General features: G+C 46.1%; 1 protein-coding gene across 1 annotated transcript in view; it reads left to right on the top strand.

The window, feature by feature from the left end:
• Positions 1–8,802, top strand: part of LOC115474829 (UPF0565 protein C2orf69-like) — a 40,318-nt gene extending 31,516 nt beyond the window's left edge. Inside the window, exon 2 of the mRNA XM_030210503.1 lies at positions 6,541–8,802. Within this exon, the coding sequence (XP_030066363.1) occupies positions 6,541–7,359 (819 nt within the window). The 3' untranslated portion in view covers positions 7,360–8,802. The remainder of the gene's footprint in view (positions 1–6,540) is intronic.
• Positions 8,803–22,857: the final 14,055 nt, after the last annotated feature.

Below are 22,857 nucleotides of genomic sequence, written 5' to 3'. Positions count from 1 at the left end.
AGGATGTTTGATGGCTGTTATTCTGAGCGCAGACTTTTCCCTTTCTTCTCATATCATGCACATCCTAGTGTTTCTCCAGGCAGGCCTTCAGAAAGGATTGGTGTTCAGTTCTCTAAAGTTCATGTTGCTTCTTTGGCCTGTTTCAGGGGCCAACTATAGAAGACATCTCTTGCAGCTCACCAGACCTCATTCAATTTCTTGTGGGGAGTGGGCCACTTGTGGCCTCCTTTTCGTACACCTTGTCCAGAGTGGAACCTTAATTTAGTCCTTGGGCTCTTCAAAAACCTCCTTTTGAGCCACTCTGGAAGACCTCCTTGAAGATCTTACGTTAAAGACTGTATTCTTGGTGGCTGTTGCGTTGGCATGTAGGGTTTTGGAGCTTCGGACTTTTATCAGGATCCCTTTCTTTGCTTTTCAGAGATGAGGGGTCTCCCTACACACGTTTCCTTCCTTTCTTCTGAAAGTGGTATTAGCATTTCATCTCAACCAATCTGTGGAGCTTCTGTCCTTTCACAGAGAGTGAAAAAGCTCCGTATTCTTCCTTGAAGCTTTTCAATGCGAGTAGTCCTCGTATATCTGGAAGTTGAGAATGAGTTCTGCAAATCGGACGGACTGTACATTTTGGTAAACAGATGCTTGGCCTCAAGGCTTCCAAGCCCACAATTGCTAGATGACTGAAGGAGACTATCATGTCAGCTTATTTGCTTACAGAGAAGCAGCCTCGGGCCTTGCAGGATAATTCTACAAGGCATACAGCAACATCCTGGGCGGAGACTACTTTAACTGTCTGGATATTTGCAAGGTGGCAACTTGGTCACTGCATACCTTTGCCAAGAACTACAGGGTGGATGTTGCAGTATGCTCGGAAGCTAGTTTTAAGGCTTCGATCTTCAGTGGCAGTGCCAGGATCCCACCCACTCTTGGGATTGCTTTTGAACATCCCACAGATTCTGGAGTAGTGGGAAGCTACATAATGGAAGGAGATATTAGGTCTTAGCTAAATTTTCTTTCCGTTAGTGCTCGGACAAGTCTCAAGAATAATGGGAAGGTTCCTGAAATGTTTGGGTCAAATAACGATTGTACATTGCATGGTGTGTCCTGCTTATCTCTTTTCTACAAGTTGTCCAGTGATGAGAGATCCTCACATGTGTGCTCATCTAGTTAGTGTTAGGTTAGTGAGTTGTTTATGGTTGGTGTGTGTTATTCTGAGTTTCTCCTTACTACTTGTCTACATTAATACTGAGAGCTGGACTGGATGCCAAGAGAGGTGTTTCAGCTCAGTTTTAGTTTTCTACCTACCTGCTTGTTTATGGACACATCTATCCCACAGATTCTGGAATTCTCCCGAGGTCAAGCAGGCCATTAATACTCACAAGTGGGTAACACAGCACCATGTTGCCCAGTCTGGAGCTTTATAACAAGCTTTACAGAGCTTTGTAGAGCATGAGACATGCTCCACTGCACATGTGCGGGTGCCTTGCCGCATGCCGTGAGGGCACAGTTACCACAGTTTTTGTACTGCAGTGAGGAGAGGTTACATTTTGTACTTTCTCTTCACTCCCGGTCTGGAAGAGCTCTCTTTTTTTTTTTTTTCCTTTTAAATGCCTTTTTGGCTTTTTTAGCAATTTTTTCACTGTGCCTGTTCTGGGCTTCAGTCTCCTTCTCGTCCCATATAGTTTGTTTATTGTTCCCTTTTTTAAAGTTTCCTTTATTTTTTGTGACTTAAGCCACGTTTAGGCCTAGTCTTCGGTCGGGTTTTTCCCTTGACTTTTTTCCTGATGCCTTGCCCCTTTTTTCAGGCACCATTGCGTCTTTTGATTTGGCTATGGAAGTTTTTCCTTCCATGTCCACTAAACCTCCCAGTGGCTCTAAGCGCTGTACCTGCTGCAATCGGACAATCTCTGGCATAGACACCCATTCTTGGTGTCTTCAGTGCTTAGGGCCCAACCATAGCCCTGCCAACTGTGTCCTTAACTTCAGATGAAGATGACTCAGGTGTCCTGAGAGGCTCAACATGAGAAGATTTTTGGAGCCAGTTCTGAATCCTCGACATCAACTTTACCATCGGTCCATATGGCTGCTTTGAGACCCATGGACACTGGGAGTCATGCGTCGAGTGGGTCTCCACCTGTCTCAACACAGACTGCTGAACAGGACCCCCGGGACTGACCAGCGTCGGACCCAACCCCAAGGCAACATGAGGATTCGATGCCCTTCGCTCAGCATTGAGACTCCTCTTTGCCAACAAGGACAAGAAGCATCAGTCGTCCTCGACACATGGTGCCAGGAGCTCCTGAGCACCGAGGGATTTGGCACTCGAAAAGCGTCGGTGCTGGGGGGACTACTCCCCCTCTATTCAGGAGGTACCAAGGCATCTGCCCCAAGCAACCAGGACCCGACTCTAGTCTCGGCCCCATCAGTTCTGCAGCCTGTCTCAGAGCTGATGCCCTAGTCTTCCCCAGTGTCTGCCCTCGATGAGTGTATCCAGGCTTTGCTCCTTAAGCTTCTGGATGGCCACCTGCAATGGTGTGCATCGGTATTGGGGGTGCTTGACCCTACAGGGGAAGAAGGGCAGGGATTCTATTCCATGTATTTTCTCATGCAAAAGAAAATGGGGGGATGTGTCACATACTGTTAATTTCCACAGGGATAGTAGAATAATATCAAAATATATAACCCACAAATTCCACTATTGTATACCTGGGTATTGGAGGTGTGTGATCGCTAGCATATATGAAATGTGGAGAAAAAAAGACTTCAGAAATCCTAGAGAATGCTCCTGTGTGGAAACCACCATATGTCTGTGGAGCACCCCACTTCTTCAATCACTAGTCTTCACAAAAAAAACTCCACTCTTCTTATTCATATACTGCGTGCACAAACACCTAACACAATACTCAAAGGTGAAGGCAACTAATCCAAAACATTCGGTGAAAGAAACACTACTTAACTTAAATGTTCTTAGAACTGTCCAGTCTTCATCTATTTCCAAAGCCCAACAGGAAACCCTGTTTCGCCCCAAATAGGCTGTTTCAAGGGCAAAAACTTTAATCCAGACAGCTGATTTCCATAATTCAAAGTCACCGCATTCAACTGCCTCCGGTTGGCGTTGAATGCGGTGACTTTGAATTATGGAAATCAGCTGTCTGGATTAAAGTTTTTGCCCTTGAAACAGCCTATTTGGGGCGAAACAGGGTTTCCTGTTGGGCTTTGGAAATAGATGAAGACTGGACAGTTCTAAGAACATTTAAGTTAAGTAGTGTTTCTTTCACCGAATGTTTTGGATTAGTTGCCTTCACCTTTGAGTATTGTGTTAGGTGTTTGTGCACGCAGTATATGAATAAGAAGAGTGGAGTTTTTTTTGTGAAGACTAGTGATTGAAGAAGTGGGGTGCTCCACAGACATATGGTGGTTTCCACACAGGAGCATTCTCTAGGATTTCTGAAGTCTTTTTTTCTCCACATTTCATATATGCTAGCGATCACACACCTCCAATACCCAGGTATACAATAGTGGAATTTGTGGGATGTGTCACATCCCAGACCTAAGAGTCCTGAACAAATTCCTGGTCAAAGAAAAGTTCAGGATGGCTTCCCTGGGCACCCTTCTGATTCAGGAAAGTGATTGGCTATGCTCCCTGGCCTTAAAGGACGCATACACACACACATTCTGATACTTCCTGCTCACCAGAAGTATATCTGGTTTCGGCTGGGAACACACCACTTCCAGTACCATGTCTCTCTTTGGCCTCACGTCAGCACCCAGGTTCTTTACCAAATGTCTTGCAGTAGTTGCAGCATCGCTATGCAGGCTAGTGGTGCTTGTGTTCCCTTACCTCGACAATTGGCTGGTGAAGAGCACGTCTGAGGACGGTGCTCAGGAGTCCATGCGGAGGACTATTCGGGTGCTAGAGCTACTAGGATTCATTTTTAAACTACCCCAAGTCCCATCTTCAGCCTACCCAGCAACTGGAATTCATTGGAGCCCTGCTCGATATGCAGAAGGTTCAAGCTTTTCTCCCAGGACCAAGAGCAGTCACTCTAGTCGCTCTGGTTTCTCAGGTTCGAGTCTCAGCAGGTCACGGCTCAGCAGATGTTGATGCTGTTAGGCCACATGGTTTCTACAGTTTGTGACTCCCTTGGCATGCCTTCACATGAGATCAGCCCAGTGGTGTCAAGCTACGGGAGATCTAGAGGATGTCATCTGGGTGTATCTAGAACTTTTTCACACTCTACTGTGGTGGACCGTTCAATCCAATATGACTCTGGGTCTCCCATTCCGAATTCCTCGGCCTCAAAAGGTGCTGATAATGGACGCACCTCTCCCAGGTTGGGGGTCCCATCTATATGGGCTTCACACTCAAGGAGCCTGGTCCATCCAGGAAACAGGTCTTCAGATCAGCCTTCTGGAGCTCTGGGTGATCTGGAACGCTCTAAAAGCTTTCAGAGATCGGCTGTCTAACCAAATTGTGCTCATTCAGACAACCAGGTCGCAATGCGTTACGCCAACAAGCAGGGAGGCACCAGATCACGCCCTCTGTGTCAGGAGGCCGTCCAGATGTGGCGCTAGGCTTGCCAGCATGGCATGTTCTTCGAGCCACTTATCTGGCAGGCAAAAAAACAGTCTGGCCGACAGGCTGAGCAAGATTGTGCAACCGCACGAGTAATCTCTCAGCATGAGAATTGCCCGCATGATCTTCCAAGTGTGGGGCACCACTTCGGTGGGATCTCTTTGCCACTCATCTGAATCATAAAGCTCCTCAGTAATGTTCCAGACTTCAGACTAACGGCAGACTAGTGTTGAATGCCTTCATCCTTCATGGAGGGACAGGACTTCTGTATGCATATCTTCCCATACCTCTTGTGGAGAAGACTTTACTGAAACTCAAGCAAGCCCACGGGACCATGATCTTGATCACACCTTACAGGCCACGGCAGATCTTGTTCCCTCTTCTGGAGTTATCCTTCAAAGAACTGTGGAGATTGGAGTGTTTTCTGACCCTCATCACGCAGAACGATGGATCTCTTCTGCATACCAACCTTCAGTCGCTAGCCCTCACAACCTGGATGTTGAGTGCCTAGAATTTACTTCCTGGGGTCTGTCGGAGGTTGTCTCCGAAGTCTTGCTGGCTTCCAGGAAAGATTCCACTAAGAGGTGTTATTCTTTCAAATGGAGGAAGTTTGCCATCTGGTGTGAGGGCAAGGCCCTAGATCTTGTGTCCTGCCCTACACAGACCCTGTTTGAATACCTTCTACACCTCTATCTGGTCTCAAGACCAACTCCGTAAGGGTTCACCTCAGTGCAATTAGTGCTTATCAATCTGTAGAGGATGTCCATCTCTGGACAGTCTCTAGCTCGCTTCACAAGAGGTTTGCTTTTGTCAAAGCCCTCTGTCAAACCTCCAGTGGAGCGTATATTGTGCTCCACAAAGTTCTAAAGCTTGTTATAAGCTCCAGACCAAGCCTGCTGTCCTCGGAGAATACCTGCTGCAGGTAAGTATCTTCGCTTAGTGCTAAGGACTAATGGAAAGAAAATGAAGACCTAATTTCTCCATTTAACTCGCAATTTCTCTTATCCCAAAATTTTAAGAATTTCTTAGCAAGCCAGTACTCAAGTGACTATTCCACTCAAGTCGCAGATCCCATCTCAACATTCCAAAATTACAAAATTTTTTATTTATTTTTTTTTTAACACTGCTGGTCATACTTCTCCCAGTCTCCTTTCAGATAGCTAGAATGTTCAAAAAAAGAAGCCTAGTCTTCTACCCCTTCTCCCCTCCTACCTTGACAGCAAAATTAGCTTTGAAAAAGTAGTGGCTTGCCAAATCTATCTCCATAGCCCCTAGAGTTCTCTCCACTACTCTCGACATTCTTTCTTTTTTCCTAGTTTGTTAAAATAATTAGTAAAAACACAAGAACTAAATGTTCTTGCTAGAGTAACAGAATTAACAAATGCCGCAAGGGAGAATCATCATAACAAACCAGTAGGAGAGATGTATAAACAGTGGTTACCTTGTTTTGTAGAGTGGAACAGGTAGACATGAATCGTTTTACTCTTTCCAAAAGTACAAGGCCAGGGGGGCACACAATGAAGCTACTAAGTAGTACCTCTAAAATAGGAGAAAATATGTATTCACTCAGTGTGTAAACTCTAGAATTTGTTGCCAGAGAACGTGGTGAAAGCAGTTAGCATAAAAGGTTTGGCCAAATTCCTAAAAAAAAAAAAAAGAATAAATCCATAAACCACTCTTAGGTGGACTTGAGAAAATCCACTGCTTGCTTCTGGGATGAGCAGCATAAAATTTTTCTGTTGGGGGAAAAAGGATATTGGGTTTAAAGACTATGCTTATGTATTTATGTAGTTACTGGAAAGATAAGAGGAGAAACTGATTTGAGGATGTAGAATTTTGAACCCCCCCCCAATACATTATTGGTAATGATGGCAATGTAAACAGTTAAATTGAATATTATAGGCTTCATTCCTTCATGTGTTATGTTCAATATTTAATACCATTAATTTTTTTTCTTCCTTTTACTCTAGAACTATCAGAACATCATGGCTTGCCACCCTGAAAACTTTCGTTGGGAACACTGGAGTTTAGAAAATACTGCTGCTGTTCTTGCTCGCCGCTTCCCCAATAGTTACATTTGGGTTATCAAGTCATCTCGTATGCATTTGCATAAGTTTAGCTGCTATGATAATTTTGTGGCAAACAACATGTTTGGGGCACCAGAACATAGCACTGACTTTGGAGCTTTCAAACACCTACATGCACTGCTAGTTAATGCATTTTCTCTAGCTGAGAACACTTTCTCTCAAAACATCATGTATGGAGATGATGAAGATACAGAAGCACCCAGCTGTACTTTAATACCTACTTGTACCACAAATGGCTGCCCAGCAGATAAAAGTGACTATTCTAAACTTCTTCCTATCAGTTTTGGATCTCCATCATTGCCAGATTCTGTGTCATTTAGTTTAGTTGGCTTTAGCAAAGGTTGTGTGGTTTTGAATCAGTTGCTCTATGAGCTAAATGAAGCTAAGATAGACAAAGACATAAATTCCTTCATAACAAATATAAAAGCAATGTACTGGTTGGATGGGGGTCATTCAGGTGGGAGCAATACATGGGTCACATGTCCTAGATTATTGAAAGGATTTGCACAGACAGGAATCACAGTTCACACTCATGTGACACCGTACCAAGTGCAGGACTCAATGCGGTCCTGGATTGGAAAAGAACATAAGAAATTTGTACAGATCCTCACAGAATATGGCGTACAAGTGAATAACCAACTTCATTTTGCAGATGAGCCTCCATCTTTGGATAATCATTTCAGAGTTCACAATGTATTTTGAGACTTTAACACATATGAACATACTGTCTAAAATGAAAATGTAAACTTTGTTTTGTAAAACTCACATCAGCGGTTAGAAAATCTAATCAAAACTACTGTAATGCTTTCATTTTCTCAATATATTTTACTCTTAAGTTCCAGTTCATTCAGTCTAACCTTAAATACAAAAGTGTTTTTTGGATGAATATCTTCCAGTAAAAGTCAGGATTTCTGAACTTTAGAAAAGGATGAAGGCACATTGTAAAACAGTGTTGGTGCATAAAAAATGAGGCATTTGTAAATGTTAGAACCAAAATACATTTAAATAACAATTTTTTATGCGAGACAAATTGATGATGCAGTTTTGGTAACTGGAGTTTTGTTAGATTGTGATAGCTTTTTGAAAGCATGATGTACTGTCTGACCTTTTGAGAGAAAATGTGTGCTTTTCTTCAAATGTTATCTAATGTTATGTGGTCTCCAAAGTTTCATGTATTACATCTTTTGCCCTTTTTAAGGCATCACAACCTAATGTAAGTGCTAAGAAACTGATACCATCAGTGTACAGTAAATCTTTAGCTTATGACAGAGTTTGGGATGTACTATAAGTACAGAAGTTTTGTAATAAAACTAACGTGTAATAGCTCAAATTCAATTTGACAGTTTAGTACAGTAGAAGTATGGAGGCCATGTTGTCTGTGTGCAAGTCTTTGACCAGTTCTCCCTTTGCAGATGAGAATAAGATTTTTTTTTCTTTGATGCCTATATCATTTGTAAAGTGTGCTATGTTAAAATAATGCAAATTGGCATGGTCAGTAAACTAGAACTTCAGTAAAGAATAGAATGTGAGCTGGAAACCATCCTGTGAAGTTCTCATTGGGATGACTGTGCCTGAGAGTGAAACAAATGTTCAGCACGTTAGGGAAAAGGCATTGTGGTTCGCTTCTGAAATTGGGCACTGGACTTAGCTTTTCAGTTAGCTTATTCGTCCAATACTGCCACCAGTCAATTGATAGTGGAATTCGTATTATCTGTCTCAGATTCATTATATATAAAATTAATCAGGGTCAGCTTGATTGAGTCACGTATAAAAGACTGAAGCCTTGGGTGTGGGGGTTTATTTTTTTTTTATACAATTCCAGAGCTATGCTATCCTGCTCCTAGACTTAAGAGCTTGAAATGCTAGAGAGAAAGTATTCATATTCCTACTCACCCCCAAAAGGGTAGGAGTTCGAGCCATTTCACAAACATGGTGAGGAGGTTGATAAAGGGTAGAATCTGCATTATCTGAATGAGGACTTTTGGTGACATAGCCTCAGCAGAAGCCTGTTCAAATTAAACTAAAGCCCAGATTAACAGGAAACAGATCAAAAGTTGTGCATCAAATTGCTGTTTGCATTAAAAGCTATACAAATCAGGCAATGTTGTATATTCATAGTGTAACAAGGTTGGTTTTGGGGTAGGTACTGACAACTACAGTGGGGGAAATAAGTATTTGATCCCTTGCTGATTTTGTAAGTTTGCCCACTGACAAAGACATGAGCAGCCCATAATTGAAGGGTAGGTTATTGGTAACAGTGAGAGATAGCACATCACAAATTAAATCCGGAAAATCACATTGTGGAAAGTATATGAATTTATTTGCATTCTGCAGAGGGAAATAAGTATTTGATCCCCCACCAACCAGTAAGAGATCTGGCCCCTACAGACCAGGTAGATGCTCCAAATCAACTCGTTACCTGCATGACAGACAGCTGTCGGCAATGGTCACCTGTATGAAAGACACCTGTCCACAGACTCAGTGAATCAGTCAGACTCTAACCTCTACAAAATGGCCAAGAGCAAGGAGCTGTCTAAGGATGTCAGGGACAAGATCATACACCTGCACAAGGCTGGAATGGGCTACAAAACCATCAGTAAGACGCTGGGCGAGAAGGAGACAACTGTTGGTGCCATAGTAAGAAAATGGAAGAAGTACAAAATGACTGTCAATCGACAAAGATCTGGGGCTCCACGCAAAATCTCACCTCGTGGGGTATCCTTGATCATGAGGAAGGTTAGAAATCAGCCTACAACTACAAGGGGGGAACTTGTCAATGATCTCAAGGCAGCTGGGACCACTGTCACCACGAAAACCATTGGTAACACATTACGACATAACGGATTGCAATCCTGCAGTGCCCGCAAGGTCCCCCTGCTCCGGAAGGCACATGTGACGGCCCGTCTGAAGTTTGCCAGTGAACACCTGGATGATGCCGAGAGTGATTGGGAGAAGGTGCTGTGGTCAGATGAGACAAAATTGAGCTCTTTGGCATGAACTCAACTCGCCGTGTTTGGAGGAAGAGAAATGCTGCCTATGACCCAAAGAACACCGTCCCCACTGTCAAGCATGGAGGTGGAAATGTTATGTTTTGGGGGTGTTTCTCTGCTAAGGGCACAGGACTACTTCACCGCATCAATGGGAGAATGGATGGGGCCATGTACCGTACAATTCTGAGTGACAACCTCCTTCCCTCCGCCAGGGCCTTAAAAATGGGTCGTGGCTGGGTCTTCCAGCACGACAATGACCCAAAACATACAGCCAAGGCAACAAAGGAGTGGCTCAGGAAGAAGCACATTAGGGTCATGGAGTGGCCTAGCCAGTCACCAGACCTTAATCCCATTGAAAACTTATGGAGGGAGCTGAAGCTGCGAGTTGCCAAGCGACAGCCCAGAACTCTTAATGATTTAGAGATGATCTGCAAAGAGGAGTGGACCAAAATTCCTCCTGACATGTGTGCAAACCTCATCATCAACTACAGAAGACGTCTGACCGCTGTGCTTGCCAACAAGGGTTTTGCCACCAAGTATTAGGTCTTGTTTGCCAGAGGGATTAAATACTTATTTCCCTCTGCAGAATGCAAATAAATTCATATACTTTCCACAATGTGATTTTCCGGATTTAATTTGTGATGTGCTATCTCTCACTGTTACCAATAACCTACCCTTCAATTATGGGCTGCTCATGTCTTTGTCAGTGGGCAAACTTACAAAATCAGCAAGGGATCAAATACTTATTTCCACCACTGTATATGTTGAGCTTTGTTCCTAAGCTGTGGGTCTACTCTATGCTATTTTGTAACTTATCACCAAAGGCACCGATTAATAAAAGAGCAAGTAAGTTTCCTCCTCTCTTGCCCTACATACTCCTGAAACAGAAAAGTATTGGTGGCATAGTAACAGTGGAGGGCCAGAAAATCATTGCACACTCGCAGGCCCCACTTCTATGGCTTTCAGGTTCAATAGGAATCCCTCATAGAAGGCCATGACAGGGCCTGTGAAAGCTAGCTAGCTCACAAGGCCTGACTGTGACTGCTGCCACTTCCGCCGTCAGGTACAAATTTAAATGGAAGCCCAGAGGGAGGTAATGTGGCACTGTCCCATCTGGTGCATTTTTTGACCCAATTTGAAGTCTTGAGACAGTTTAGGATTCACCAAGTTAAACTGTGAATTAAGTGTTCAACGTTTCAAGTCTCTGAACTATGTTTTCCAACACACCTTCCTCTAAAAGAATGAAAAGCCTTTTTTTTTTTTTTTTTTTTTTACTGAACTACAGCAGTAGTGTAATATCTTTCTGTACTCCACTTGTCTCATCTGCTTTATTAGATATTACACAGGGACAGATTAGCTGGTAATTGGAAGATATGGTACTAGGTTAGGGAATAATGTGAAAGTGGCTTCATATATAAGTAAATTTAGTATAAGATAAATATGGAAACAGTTTTGGTGAAAAAGGGTTCCGAACAATGATAAAGTAAAATTGCAGATACATTCATGTGTAAGGGAAAGACCTAGAAATGTAATTGTTAGATATAGGCCACATATACATTTTACTGTTCATACTTCAGGGAAACAAAAATAAAAAGTTAAAGCAGAGTGCCTTCTAAAACAATAGCCAAGAAAAGGTTTATTACAACTGGAATTAGTATTTACACCCATTTTCTAAAAATCTTGAGATTGGTACTTGATAGTAACACTAAAAGGATTATATTGTTTAAAATTTAATGTTACAAGATGTATGTATAAGCATAATAGCATTGCTCTGCTAGAGTTGTAGTAAAAATGTTAAAACTGTTGAGTTCCAGAATGGTGTGTGTTCTCATTTGATGCGATTCATACCTATGTTTGCACAGCGTGCCTTCCAGAGGTGTTCCTTTCTAATTCAACTACTGAAATGACTTTTTCCAAAACATATCCAGTTCATTTCGCTAAGCGATTGTGATATGCTTTTTATATTTTCTACAATAACACTCAGTCCTATGGTGTGACATATTCAGATCCACTATTTCTGATGTGATAAAATGTTTCTTAATGGAAAGATAACTATAAGATAATTTAGTGTGACCAAATATATTTATCTGTACAGCTTGGGGGGAGGGGGGTTCCTATCTGTATTTTGAATAAGCTAACCAAACTTGGATTATATTAGTTCTTCATATATAGTGATAGAAGAACTACAAATGCACTGGAAATGTTACTTTCAAACTTTGGTTGGTGAGCAAAGTTACTTACTATCCAGTATAAATCTGAGACAACTTTAGTTCCTGTTTCATGAGTGTATAAAGTACATAAGGGCCAAAAGATATTTGCCATAGGCAAACAACTTAAACTTGGATTTTTTTTTTTTTTTTTTTTGGGGGGGGGGGGGTTGAGTGGGAGATCGTTCCCAAACTGCCTCAAATAGCTGCTCTTGCTGCATCAGAGAAAATGGCATGTGAGTATTAAGAGATTCATCCATTTTAAATACAGTGGGGGAAATAAGTATTTGATCCCTTGCTGATTTTGTAAGTTTGCCCACTGACAAAGACATGAGCAGCCCATAATTGAAGGGTAGGTTATTGGTAACAGTGAGAGATAGCACATCACAAATTAAATCCGGAAAATCACATTGTGGAAAGTATATGAATTTATTTGCATTCTGCAGAGGGAAATAAGTATTTAATCCCTCTGGCAAACAAGACCTAATACTTGGTGGCAAAACCCTTGTTGGCAAGCACAGCGGTCAGACGTCTTCTGTAGTTGATGATGAGGTTTGCACACATATCAGGAGGAATTTTGGTCCACTCCTCTTTGCAGATCATCTCTAAATCATTAAGAGTTCTGGGCTGTCGCTTGGCAACTCGCAGCTTCAGCTCCCTCCATAAGTTTTCAATGGGATTAAGGTCTGGTGACTGGCTAGGCCACTCCATGACCCTAATGTGCTTCTTCCTGAGCCACTCCTTTGTTGCCTTGGCTGTATGTTTTGGGTCATTGTCGTGCTGGAAGACCCAGCCACGACCCATTTTTAAGGCCCTGGCGGAGGGAAGGAGGTTGTCACTCAGAATTGTACGGTACATGGCCCCATCCATTCTCCCATTGATGCGGTGAAGTAGTCCTGTGCCCTTAGCAGAGAAACACCCCCAAAACATAACATTTCCACCTCCATGCTTGACAGTGGGGACGGTGTTCTTTGGGTCATAGGCAGCATTTCTCTTCCTCCAAACACGGCGAGTTGAGTTCATGCCAAAGAGCTCAATTTTTGTCTCATCTGACCACAGCACCTTCTCCCAATCACTCTTGGCATCATCCAGGTGTTCACTGGCAAACTTCAGACGGGCCGTCACATGTGCCTTCCGGAGCAGGGGGACCTTGCGGGCACTGCAGGATTGCAATCCGTTATGTCGTAATGTGTTACCAATGGTTTTCGTGGTGACAGTGGTCCCAGCTGCCTTGAGATCATTGACAAGTTCCCCCCTTGTAGTTGTAGGCTGATTTCTAACCTTCCTCATGATCAAGGATACCCCACGAGGTGAGATTTTGCGTGGAGCCCCAGATCTTTGTCGATTGACAGTCATTTTGTACTTCTTCCATTTTCTTACTATGGCACCAACAGTTGTCTCCTTCTCGCCAGCGTCTTACTGATGGTTTTGTAGCCCATTCCAGCCTTGTGCAGGTGTATGATCTTGTCCCTGACATCCTTAGACAGCTCCTTGCTCTTGGCCATTTTGTAGAGGTTAGAGTCTGACTGATTCACTGAGTCTGTGGACAGGTGTCTTTCATACAGGTGACCATTGCCGACAGCTGTCTGTCATGCAGGTAACGAGTTGATTTGGAGCATCTACCTGGTCTGTAGGGGCCAGATCTCTTACTGGTTGGTGGGGGATCAAATACTTATTTCCCTCTGCAGAATGCAAATAAATTCATATACTTTCCACAATGTGATTTTCCGGATTTAATTTGTGATGTGCTATCTCTCACTGTTACCAATAACCTACCCTTCAATTATGGGCTGCTCATGTCTTTGTCAGTGGGCAAACTTACAAAATCAGCAAGGGATCAAATACTTATTTCCCCCACTGTAGCTAAAAAATATATACAGAGTTTGATCCAAGTGTTTGCATTTGTTGAGTTGTGATGCATAAATATATTTGATTAATGTGATCAACTAGCTTACTAAGAGGAAGTTTTATGCACTAAAGTTGTGGATTGAAAGCCAATCCCCCCTCCTTCACTACTGGCTTACAGCTTCAGCATGTGTCCAATTTGTAAAGTAGTGTGGTTGGTTTGTTTGAATATAAAACTAAAGGTCAACAAATCTAATGTCTAATCAGCAACTTTGTTCATTGTAGTTAAATTTTGTTAGTAATTTGATGTTTTGTCCTGAGTTTTCTTCATACTCCTGCAGTAATCTAAAAATAAAATCCCATTTCCATTTTTCATCTGTATTAAATCTTTCTATAGTCCTAAGGACTTGTTTTAGCACATTTGTAGCATCTAAGCAGCACGAAATAGATTTTAATAGCTTTTCAAAAAATACAGCTAGTTTTTCCTAGCTAGGAAGCATTATCCTTGCATGCTCACAGTGCTGGCAAGATCCACCTTGGAGAGTTTTCATCTTAATATATAAGGGCTTTATTTTCAGCATCGTATGTGGCCTCTGTCCAGTTTTGTTTTTTTGTCTGCCGTGCCCAGTGCATGTTTTCAAGTTGGAGTTGAAACTGTTTTTTTGTTTTGTTTGTTTTTCCCTACATTTTTAAAGTTTATTTTAGAGAAGCATGGCAGTGGCTTCAGAAAATGCACCAAGTGTAGTATGATTTTAGTGACTGACTTGCATGACATCCTGGTGTTAAATACATGCCAAAAGCTACCTCCAGCGGCATGAGACTTCACAAAGCGTGCCTTGAGTAACTCCAAGGTTTGTTCCCCTAAGCAGATCTAGATTATCACCATAATGGGCCTTAAGCAAATACTTGTTTATGGGCCCTTACCATTGATCCCTAATCATTTCTGTGTCCAATTTCACTTTTTCTGAAGTAGCTTACAGTGGTGTAGTATTTATAGCAAGTGAGAACCAGGGAATATAAGTATTGCCAAACTGGGACAGACTGAAGGTACAAAAAGCCTAGCATCCTGTTCCATAGCATCCCACAGATCAATCCAGAGACTTGTGGGTTGTGTCCTTCTACCAGCAGGAAGAGAGAGAGAGAACCTCCGAGGTTTGCTATATGTGGACCTGTTCAGCCAAGTAAACCTCAGTATTCTCTCTAGCAGGTGGAGGGACATCTCTGGTTTGATCTGACTACTGGTGTCCTTTGGGCCTAGTTTAGCACAGTCAGGGGTTGAGTGGCTGTTTGTAGCTTCTGGTGCACACCTGGTGGTGCCAGGTCCCTCCCAGTCTCCCCCTTCCTTTCCTCCATCGCCCAGGGCTGTGGGCCTGATCTGGTGTTGCCTTTCTCTCCTGAGTTTAAAAAAAAAAAAAAGTAAGCATCTCTTTAAGAGACTTTGATTGGAGCTAGACGGGCTGCCGAGTCTAAGGGGCAGGCGTTTGTCACACCCTCTTCAACTTACGACGACTGGGAGCCGTCCAGCCTGTACCCCCAGCAGAAAGAGGGTGCAGTCGATACTCCATTTATTTTGTGGTACCAAAAAAGGGCGGTTCTTGGCGACCTGTCCTAGCTCTCAAGTGCGTCAACAGGTCCTTATGGGTTCGGCATTTCTGCATGGAAACCCTCCGCTCGGTGATTGCAGCCAGGGGAGTTTTTGACGTCTCGATCTCAGAGACCTATTTACACATTCCAATTTGGCCACCCCATAGGCGTTTTCTTCGCTTTGCAGTGCTCAGTCATTTTCAATTCAAAGCGATGCCCTTCGGCCTAGCCACAGCACCTCGGACTTTTTCCAAGGTCCTTGTCGTAGTGGCGGCCTATCTCGGAAAGGAAGGGATTCAAGTCCATCCTTATCTAGACTGGCTTGTGCAGGCATCTTCTTTCGAAGAGAGTCAATGGGCAACCAACAGAGTGGTCTGGTTGCTTCAATCGCTTGGTTGAGTGAGCAACTTCCCAAAGTGCAGCTTTATGCCCTCCCAGACGCTGGAATACTTGGAAGTGTGCTTCGATACCCGAACAGGGATAGTTTCTCTTCCTTCAGCTCGAGCACAGCGGTTGCAGGGTCAGTTGCGAGCTCTGTTCCAAACTCCGATCCCGCAGGCTTGGGACTATGAACAAGTTCTGGGTTCTATGGCTTCCACCTTGGATGTCATAAAGTGTGCCAGAGCTCACATGCGCCCCCTGCAGTGGCACCTGAGCCGTTAGTCTCCTCTCTTGGAGGATTGCAAGGTTCAGGTGCCATGTTTGACCCGTCTGCACACAATCGTGTACTGGTGGTTCATTCATAAGAATCTGATGTCTGGCATTCCTCTGCAAACCCTGGAATGGAAGATCGTCACCACGGATGCATCGCTGTCTGGTTGGGGGGCTCATTGCCTCCAATAGACAGCCCAGGGCATTTGGACCTCAACAGAGGCGTCTTGGTCCATCAATCGTTTGGATTTGTGGGCGATTCGTCTGGCCCTGCGGGAGTTTGTCTCTTCGTGGTTGCCCAGTTCGAGTTCTCTCAGACAATGCGACGGCGGTCGCCTACGTGAACCATCAGGGGGGCACTAGGAGTGCACTACTAGCGCGCAAGGCGGCCATGATCGGCTGTTGGGCAGACTCATCTCTCTCTCTTGACGGCGGCTCATATAGCGAGGTCACAGAATGTGCAAGCAGACTTTCTCAGTCACTATCAGTTGGAGCCGGGGGAGTGGACACTCTCCCCTCTGGCCTTCGATCAGATAGCTGCCTGTTGGGGATGCCTGTGATGGACTTAATGGCCACCGCATTCAATGCGAAGGTTCCCCGTTTCTTCAGTAGGGGAAGACAGCTGGGCTTGGAAGGCATCAATGCTCTTTTACAACCTTGGCCCAGGGGCCTGCTCTATGCATTCCCCCCGTGGCCTATGGTGAGCAGCTTACTGGCTCGCATTGCCAGTCATTCCGGTCGAGTGATCCTGGTGGCCCTGGATTGGCCCAGACATCCCTGCTACACGGATATGGTCACGCTCCTGTTCGATCGTCGGCTCCGGCTCCAGGCGCAGGATGGTCTCTTGCTGCAGGGACGAGTCATGATGGAGGATCCCTCCCCCTTTGGTCATACGGCCTGGCCCTTGAAAGGGCGTTGAGAAGGAAAGGGTATCCGGACGCGGTTATCGCTATGATGCTTCAGGCTCAGAAAAGATACACCTCGATAGCTTATGCTAGGGTGTGGCGTACCTTCGATTCGTGGTGTGCGAGTTCGGGGTTGTCAGCGGCTTCGGTATCGGTTATCCTCGCGTTTCTTCAGGAGGGTGTACAGAAATCACTCTCGTTGAGTTCTCTTAAGGTGCAGGTGGCAGCTCTGGCATGCTCTAGAGGCCGGCTTCAGGGGGCGTTGATCGCCTCCCACTCAGATGTGGTTCGTTTTTTGAGGGGTGTAAATCAGTCGCGTCCTCCGCACGTGCCAGTTCTGCCACCCTGGAACCTTAATCTAGTTCTCAAAGCACTTCAGTGTCCTCCTTTCAAACCCTTATTGGAGATTACGATTAAGGATCTTATCTTGAAAGCGATTTTCCTAGTAGCCATTACTTCAGCTCGGAGAATTTCAGAGTTGCAGGCTCTTTCTTGCAGAGACCCCTTCCTGCGTTTTACGGAGGTGGGGGTATCGATTAGGAAAGTTTCGTTTTTGCCCAAGGTGGTTTCTCGTTTCCATTTGGGGCAGTCTCTGCATTTGCCGACTTTTCACTGGAAAGATTACCCCGAGCAATTCCGGGCTCTTCGCTGCCTCGAAGTGAGACGGGCTCTTCTCAGGTATTTGGAGGTGATGAATGAATTTAGTGTTTCTGACCATCTCTTCATCCTTTTTGGAGGCAGTAAGAAGGGTCATATGACTTCCAAGGCCACCATAGCCGGTTGGGTGTAGGAGGCCATCACTTCGGCCTACGTGGCATTGGGCAAGCAAGCCCCTGTGCAAATTCGTGCTCATTCTACGCGAGCTCAGGCTTCCTCCTATGCAGACTCCAGTTTGGTTTCTCTGGAAGATATCTGCAGAGCCGCTACATGGGCTTCAGTCCACCCCCACCCCCCAGTCCTAGTATGTTTGGGAAGAGTAAACAAGCAATTCACATCTACCCATTCCACTCCATTATTTTATAGACCTATATCATATCTCCCCTCAGCCGTCTTTCTCCAAGCTGAAGAACCCTAGCTGCATAGCCTTTCCTCATAGGGAAGTCATCCCATCCCCTTTATCATTTTTGTCGTCCTTCTCTCTACTTTTTTCTTTTTTTAAATTCTTTTATTTACCATTTTAAAGTTAATACAAAGATACATTCTTTGAACAGATACACCATTTTAGATACATAAAAATTAAGGAAATATTCTACATAGAAAGTGTTTTCCAAATTGGGTTTATAGTTCTCTAGAGAAATGGATTCAAGATGGATATAACCAAAGGAAGTTGGTATAATAAGAAATAATATATAACAAAATCAAACAGTGGTTCCCTTTGAATTCATTTACGGGACTCTTATTTGAATTAAGGTCTAGTCTCTTTTCATATCAAGGAATGATCTCAATTGTTCAGGTTCAAAAAATATATTTCCTTGTCATCAAGCAGATGCAGCCATTACAGATGGGTTGTGTCCATCAACCAGCAGAGGGAGATAGAGAGCACACTTTTTTTCAGTGCCTCATACCAGCTTGCTCTACTTCCTCTCTTCAGTATTCTCTATCTCCCCTAGCAGAGTGGCTGCAGCTTCTTCGAGCTCCATCTAAAATCTGCCTGGAGGTTGCTCCTGTGCTTTTGCCAGTTGTTAGCAGGGGTGTTGGAGGCTATAGCAGCTTCACTTTAAAGGCACATAGGTTCGCCCTTTCCCTGCCTTACCCATACCTCCGTGGATGTGGACATATTGCTTAGCTTTCCCTGTCCTTCCCCACCAACAGTGGATGCAGGCACATAGGTTCGCCCTTTCCCTGCCTTTCCCACTCACCTGAGCCTCCGGAGTTCTATTTACCTCTGCTTTCCTCACAGCGTTAAAAAAAAAAAAAGGAATAGAGGTTTTTCCTTGCCTTTTTCTGTGGGACCGGAGCTGTGATACTCGGTCCAGTGAGGTAAGAGTTTTCTGACTCCTCCGGGGTGGGCCCACGATCGGGGCGATTTGGCACGAACCGCCATTTTGAATTTTACCGCCATTTTCGGCGATGGCTGCGGAGACAGTAAGGCGCTGTTCAAAGTGTGGCAAGCGCAGTTAGCAGCAGGGCTCTGTAAATCGTGCTGTACAGACGTTAGAGCCGGCCCGAGCATGGTGAGCGACGATTCTTCGTGCGCTGAGCTGGCAGCGGACGCCATTTTGAATTTACCACATGGCGCGACCTCTGCTGAGACGGAGAGTCCTGAACCCAGGGGGGAGGCCTCGGAGTGAGGCTGATATGAGAGCTACTAGCCCCGGCAGAGATCTGGGTGCCCAGGGTGAGTTTTTCTCCCCTGATTTTGTCTTATTAATGCATAAAGCATACATGCTTAAGAGCTCTCCCACAAAGCCCTGCAGGGGCCTCTTCTAATGCCCCCCCCCCCCCCCCCCCCCCGGTGGATTCTAGCCTGGGTACGCCCTCTGAGGCGTTATTCCCTGATAATTGACAGAATATGAAGCGCAGAAGGGCTCTTCCCCTTCAGAGAGTGCTGCACCTCCATTCCTCCCCCCCCCCCCCCCCCCCCCCCCCCGTGGTCGGGCTGCGAGGATTCGGAGGACTCTGGCAGGCCTTCATGGTCTGAGGAGCCAGAGCCTGGTGCAGAAGTGACTCAGGATCTGGACGATCCCTCCGCGGTGAGGACTTTCCACCGTGATGAGCTGCCAGCACTTATTTCTGATGCCCTGCAGGCTCTCTCTGAGGACCCTGCCAGTGGCACAGCCTCCTCTGTGAAGCCTAGGATGGCTAGTACCAAAAAGCCTGCTCGAGCCTCTCCTTTGCATGACTCCATCCAAGAGCTTATTTCGGCTCAATGGGCTGACCCAGAGGGACCTTTGAAAGTTTCCAGGGCTATGGGGCAATTATACCCTCTGAGTGAGGAGCATATGGCTCGCTTTGCTATGCCTAAAGTGGATGCCCTAGTCACAGCTGTGACAAAGAGAACTACCCTCCCTGTTGAAGGAGGTGTTGCCCTGAAGGATATTCAAGACCGTAGACTGGAATCAGCACTTAAACGGTCATTTGAAATTGCAGGTCTCACTATTCGGGCGTCTGCATGCAGTTGTTATGCTGCTAGAGCCTGCCTGGCTTGGTTGCAACAGGCAGTGGAACAGCCCGGCGATGGAGCGGAGCCCTTTTCAGATGTGGCTCCGCGGATGGAGTCGCCCTTGTCCTTTCTTACTGACGCCCTTTATGATATTGTCAGAGCTTCGGCTAAACACATGGCAGTAGCAGTGGCAGCTCGCCGTCTTCTTTGGCTACGGCATTGGGCGGCGGACATGGCTAAGCAAAGGTTGGTGAAGTTGCCCTTTCAAGGCCTTCTCCTGTTTGTTGAGGAGTTGGAGAAAATTGTGAAGGGCCTGGGTGAGGCTAAACCCCAGCGCTTGCCCGAAGATAGGCCTCGGCCTTCCTCTAAGGGTGCGGCGGTCCACTCCTCTTACAGACCTCACGTCCATGAAGCTCGAAGGTACCGCCCGGGGCGTTCTGCTGGGTTTACTTCTCGTGCCCGTTTTCAGCAGAGGAACTCCTTTCGGTCGGACAAACGTTCCACAGCCATTGGCTCAAGGCCTGGAGTTCAGGGGCGACCCTCTCAATGATGGTGTGCCGGCCCTCTCCTCGAGTCCTGTCATCGGAGGACGTCTTTGCCGAGGAGTGGACCAACATTTCCTCAGATAAGTGGGTTTTGGACCTGATCAGAGACAGTTTCAGAATAGAATTCGACGCCCCTGTAAGAGACGTGTTTGTGGAGTCCCGATGCGGTTTCTGCCGCCAAACGGACGGCGGTAGAGGAGATTTTGCAAGGCCTGATTCAGATAGGGGCCGTGTCCCCGGTACCTCCCGTCGAACACAGCTGCGGCCGCTACTCCATCTACTTTGTGGTGCCGCGAAAAGGAGGGTCTTTTCGCCCTATTCTGGGCTTAAAAGAATTAAACAAGTCCCTGAGAGTGCGGCATTTTCACATGGAAACCCTGCGCTCCATCATTGCGGCGGTACAGCCAGGAGAGTTTCTCACGTCTCTGGACCTGAAAGAAGCTTACTTGCACATACCAATTTGGCCCCCGCACCAGAAGTTTCTGAGGTTTGCGGTGATGGGAAAGCATTTCCAGTTCCGGGCCTTGCCTTTTGGCCTCGCCACAGCTCCCCGCACATTTTGAAGGTTATGGTGGTAGTAGCTGCCTTTCTAAGGCGAGAGGGTATTCGGGTTCACCTGTACCTGGATGACTGGCTCATTCGAGCAAACTCTGCTGCAGAGAGTCAGCATGTAACAGCCAGAGTGGTCTCAGTACTTCAATCTCTGGGCTGGGTCGTCAATTTGGCCAAATGTCACCTGACCCCCTCGCAGTCTCTAGAATATTTGGGGGCCAGGTTCGACACAGCCTCGGGGTATGTGTACCTACCCGAGCAAAGGCGGTGCAAGCTTCAGAATCAGGTCCGTCTGCTCCTGAGGATGTCCCGCCCGCGAGCTTGGGACATTGTCCAGCTGCTTGGATCGATGACGGCCACCATGGAACTGGTGCCCTGGGCGAGAGCGCACCTGAGACCTCTACAGTATGCTCTACTCCAAAGATGGTCTCCAGTATCTCAGGATTATCAATGCAGACTCTCTTGGCTCCCTGCGGCCCGACTCAGTATGGAGTGGTGGCTCTCAGACAGCATGCTCCAGTGAGGAATGCCGCTGGCGCTCCCCGATTGGTGCCTAGTGGTGACAGATGCCAGCCTGAAAGGCTGGGGCGCACATTGCAAGGGGAAGCATGCCCAGGGTCTATGGACACTCGAGGAGTCGGAGTGGTCCATCAACCGCCTAGAGTTGAAAGCGGTGTTTCAGGCGTTTCTGGCTTTTCAAGTGACCCTGGAAGGATTGGCTGTCAGAGTGATGTCGGACAACACGACAGCAGTGGCCTACATAAATCGACAAGGCGGCACTCAGTGCAGAGCTCTAGCCGCGCAGGCCGAACAAATTTGCCACTGGGCCGAGCTGCATCTACAGTTTCTGTCGGCAGCTCACATTGCAGGTCAGAGCAACGTGCAAGCCGATTAAGCAGGCATCAGATCGATCCAGCGGAGTGGGAACTTGCAGACGAAGTATTCCTGCAGATATGTGCCAAGTGGGGCAAGCCCGTGATGGATCTAATGGCGACAAGCATCAATGCCAAAGTCCCGTGCTTTTTCAGCAGACGGAGAGATCCTCGCTTGGCGGGGTTGGATGCCTTGGCTCAACCCTGGCCTCCGGGCCTACTGTATGTGCTCCCTCCGTGGCCCTTGATAGGGCGAGTGCTCCTGCGGATTCGGCTGCATCCAGGAGAAGTGGTCACCCCAGATTGGCCCAGGAGGAGGCCTTGGTATGCGGACCTCCGACAGATGCTTGTAGAGGATCCCCTTCAGTTACCTCTGGTTCCCAACCTGTTGTCACAGGGTCCGGTGACCATGGAGGATGCCGGCCGATTTGGTCTTATGGCCTGGCGATTGAGAGGGCGCAATTGAGAGACAAAGGCTATTCCAATAAAGTAATTACCACTCTCCTGCATTAGTTCGGTGAGACGGGTGTCAGAGCTCCAGGCGCTGTCCTGTAGAGACCCTTTTCTGCAATTTTCAGAGTCCAGGGTCATGGTTCGGACCGTGCCTTCCTTCTTGCCTAAGGTGGTTTCATCGTTTCACCTAAACCAACCTATTTTCTTGCCCTCCTTTGTCAAGGAGGAGTTTCCAGAATCTTTTGGGCAATTGCAGCTGTTGGACGTGCGCAGGACTCAGCTGCAGAATCTGCGAGTTACTAACTCTTTCAGGACCTCTGATCATCTGTTTGTTTTGCTATCAGGTCCTCGCAGAGGGTCTCCAGCGTCTAAAGCCACTATTGCCCGCTGGCTCAAAGAATCTATCTTTTCAGCTTATTTGCTTGCCGGCCGGCCTCCGCCTGATGCCTTTAAGGCGCATTCCACTAGAGGAATTTCCTCTTCTTGGGCTGAA

The sequence above is a fragment of the Microcaecilia unicolor genome, chromosome 7 (assembly GCF_901765095.1).
Source record: "Microcaecilia unicolor chromosome 7, aMicUni1.1, whole genome shotgun sequence".
Taxonomy (NCBI): Eukaryota; Metazoa; Chordata; class Amphibia; order Gymnophiona; family Siphonopidae; genus Microcaecilia; species Microcaecilia unicolor.
The sequence above is the reverse complement of the archived record's forward strand: the minus strand, read 5'-3'. Positions and strand labels throughout refer to the sequence as shown.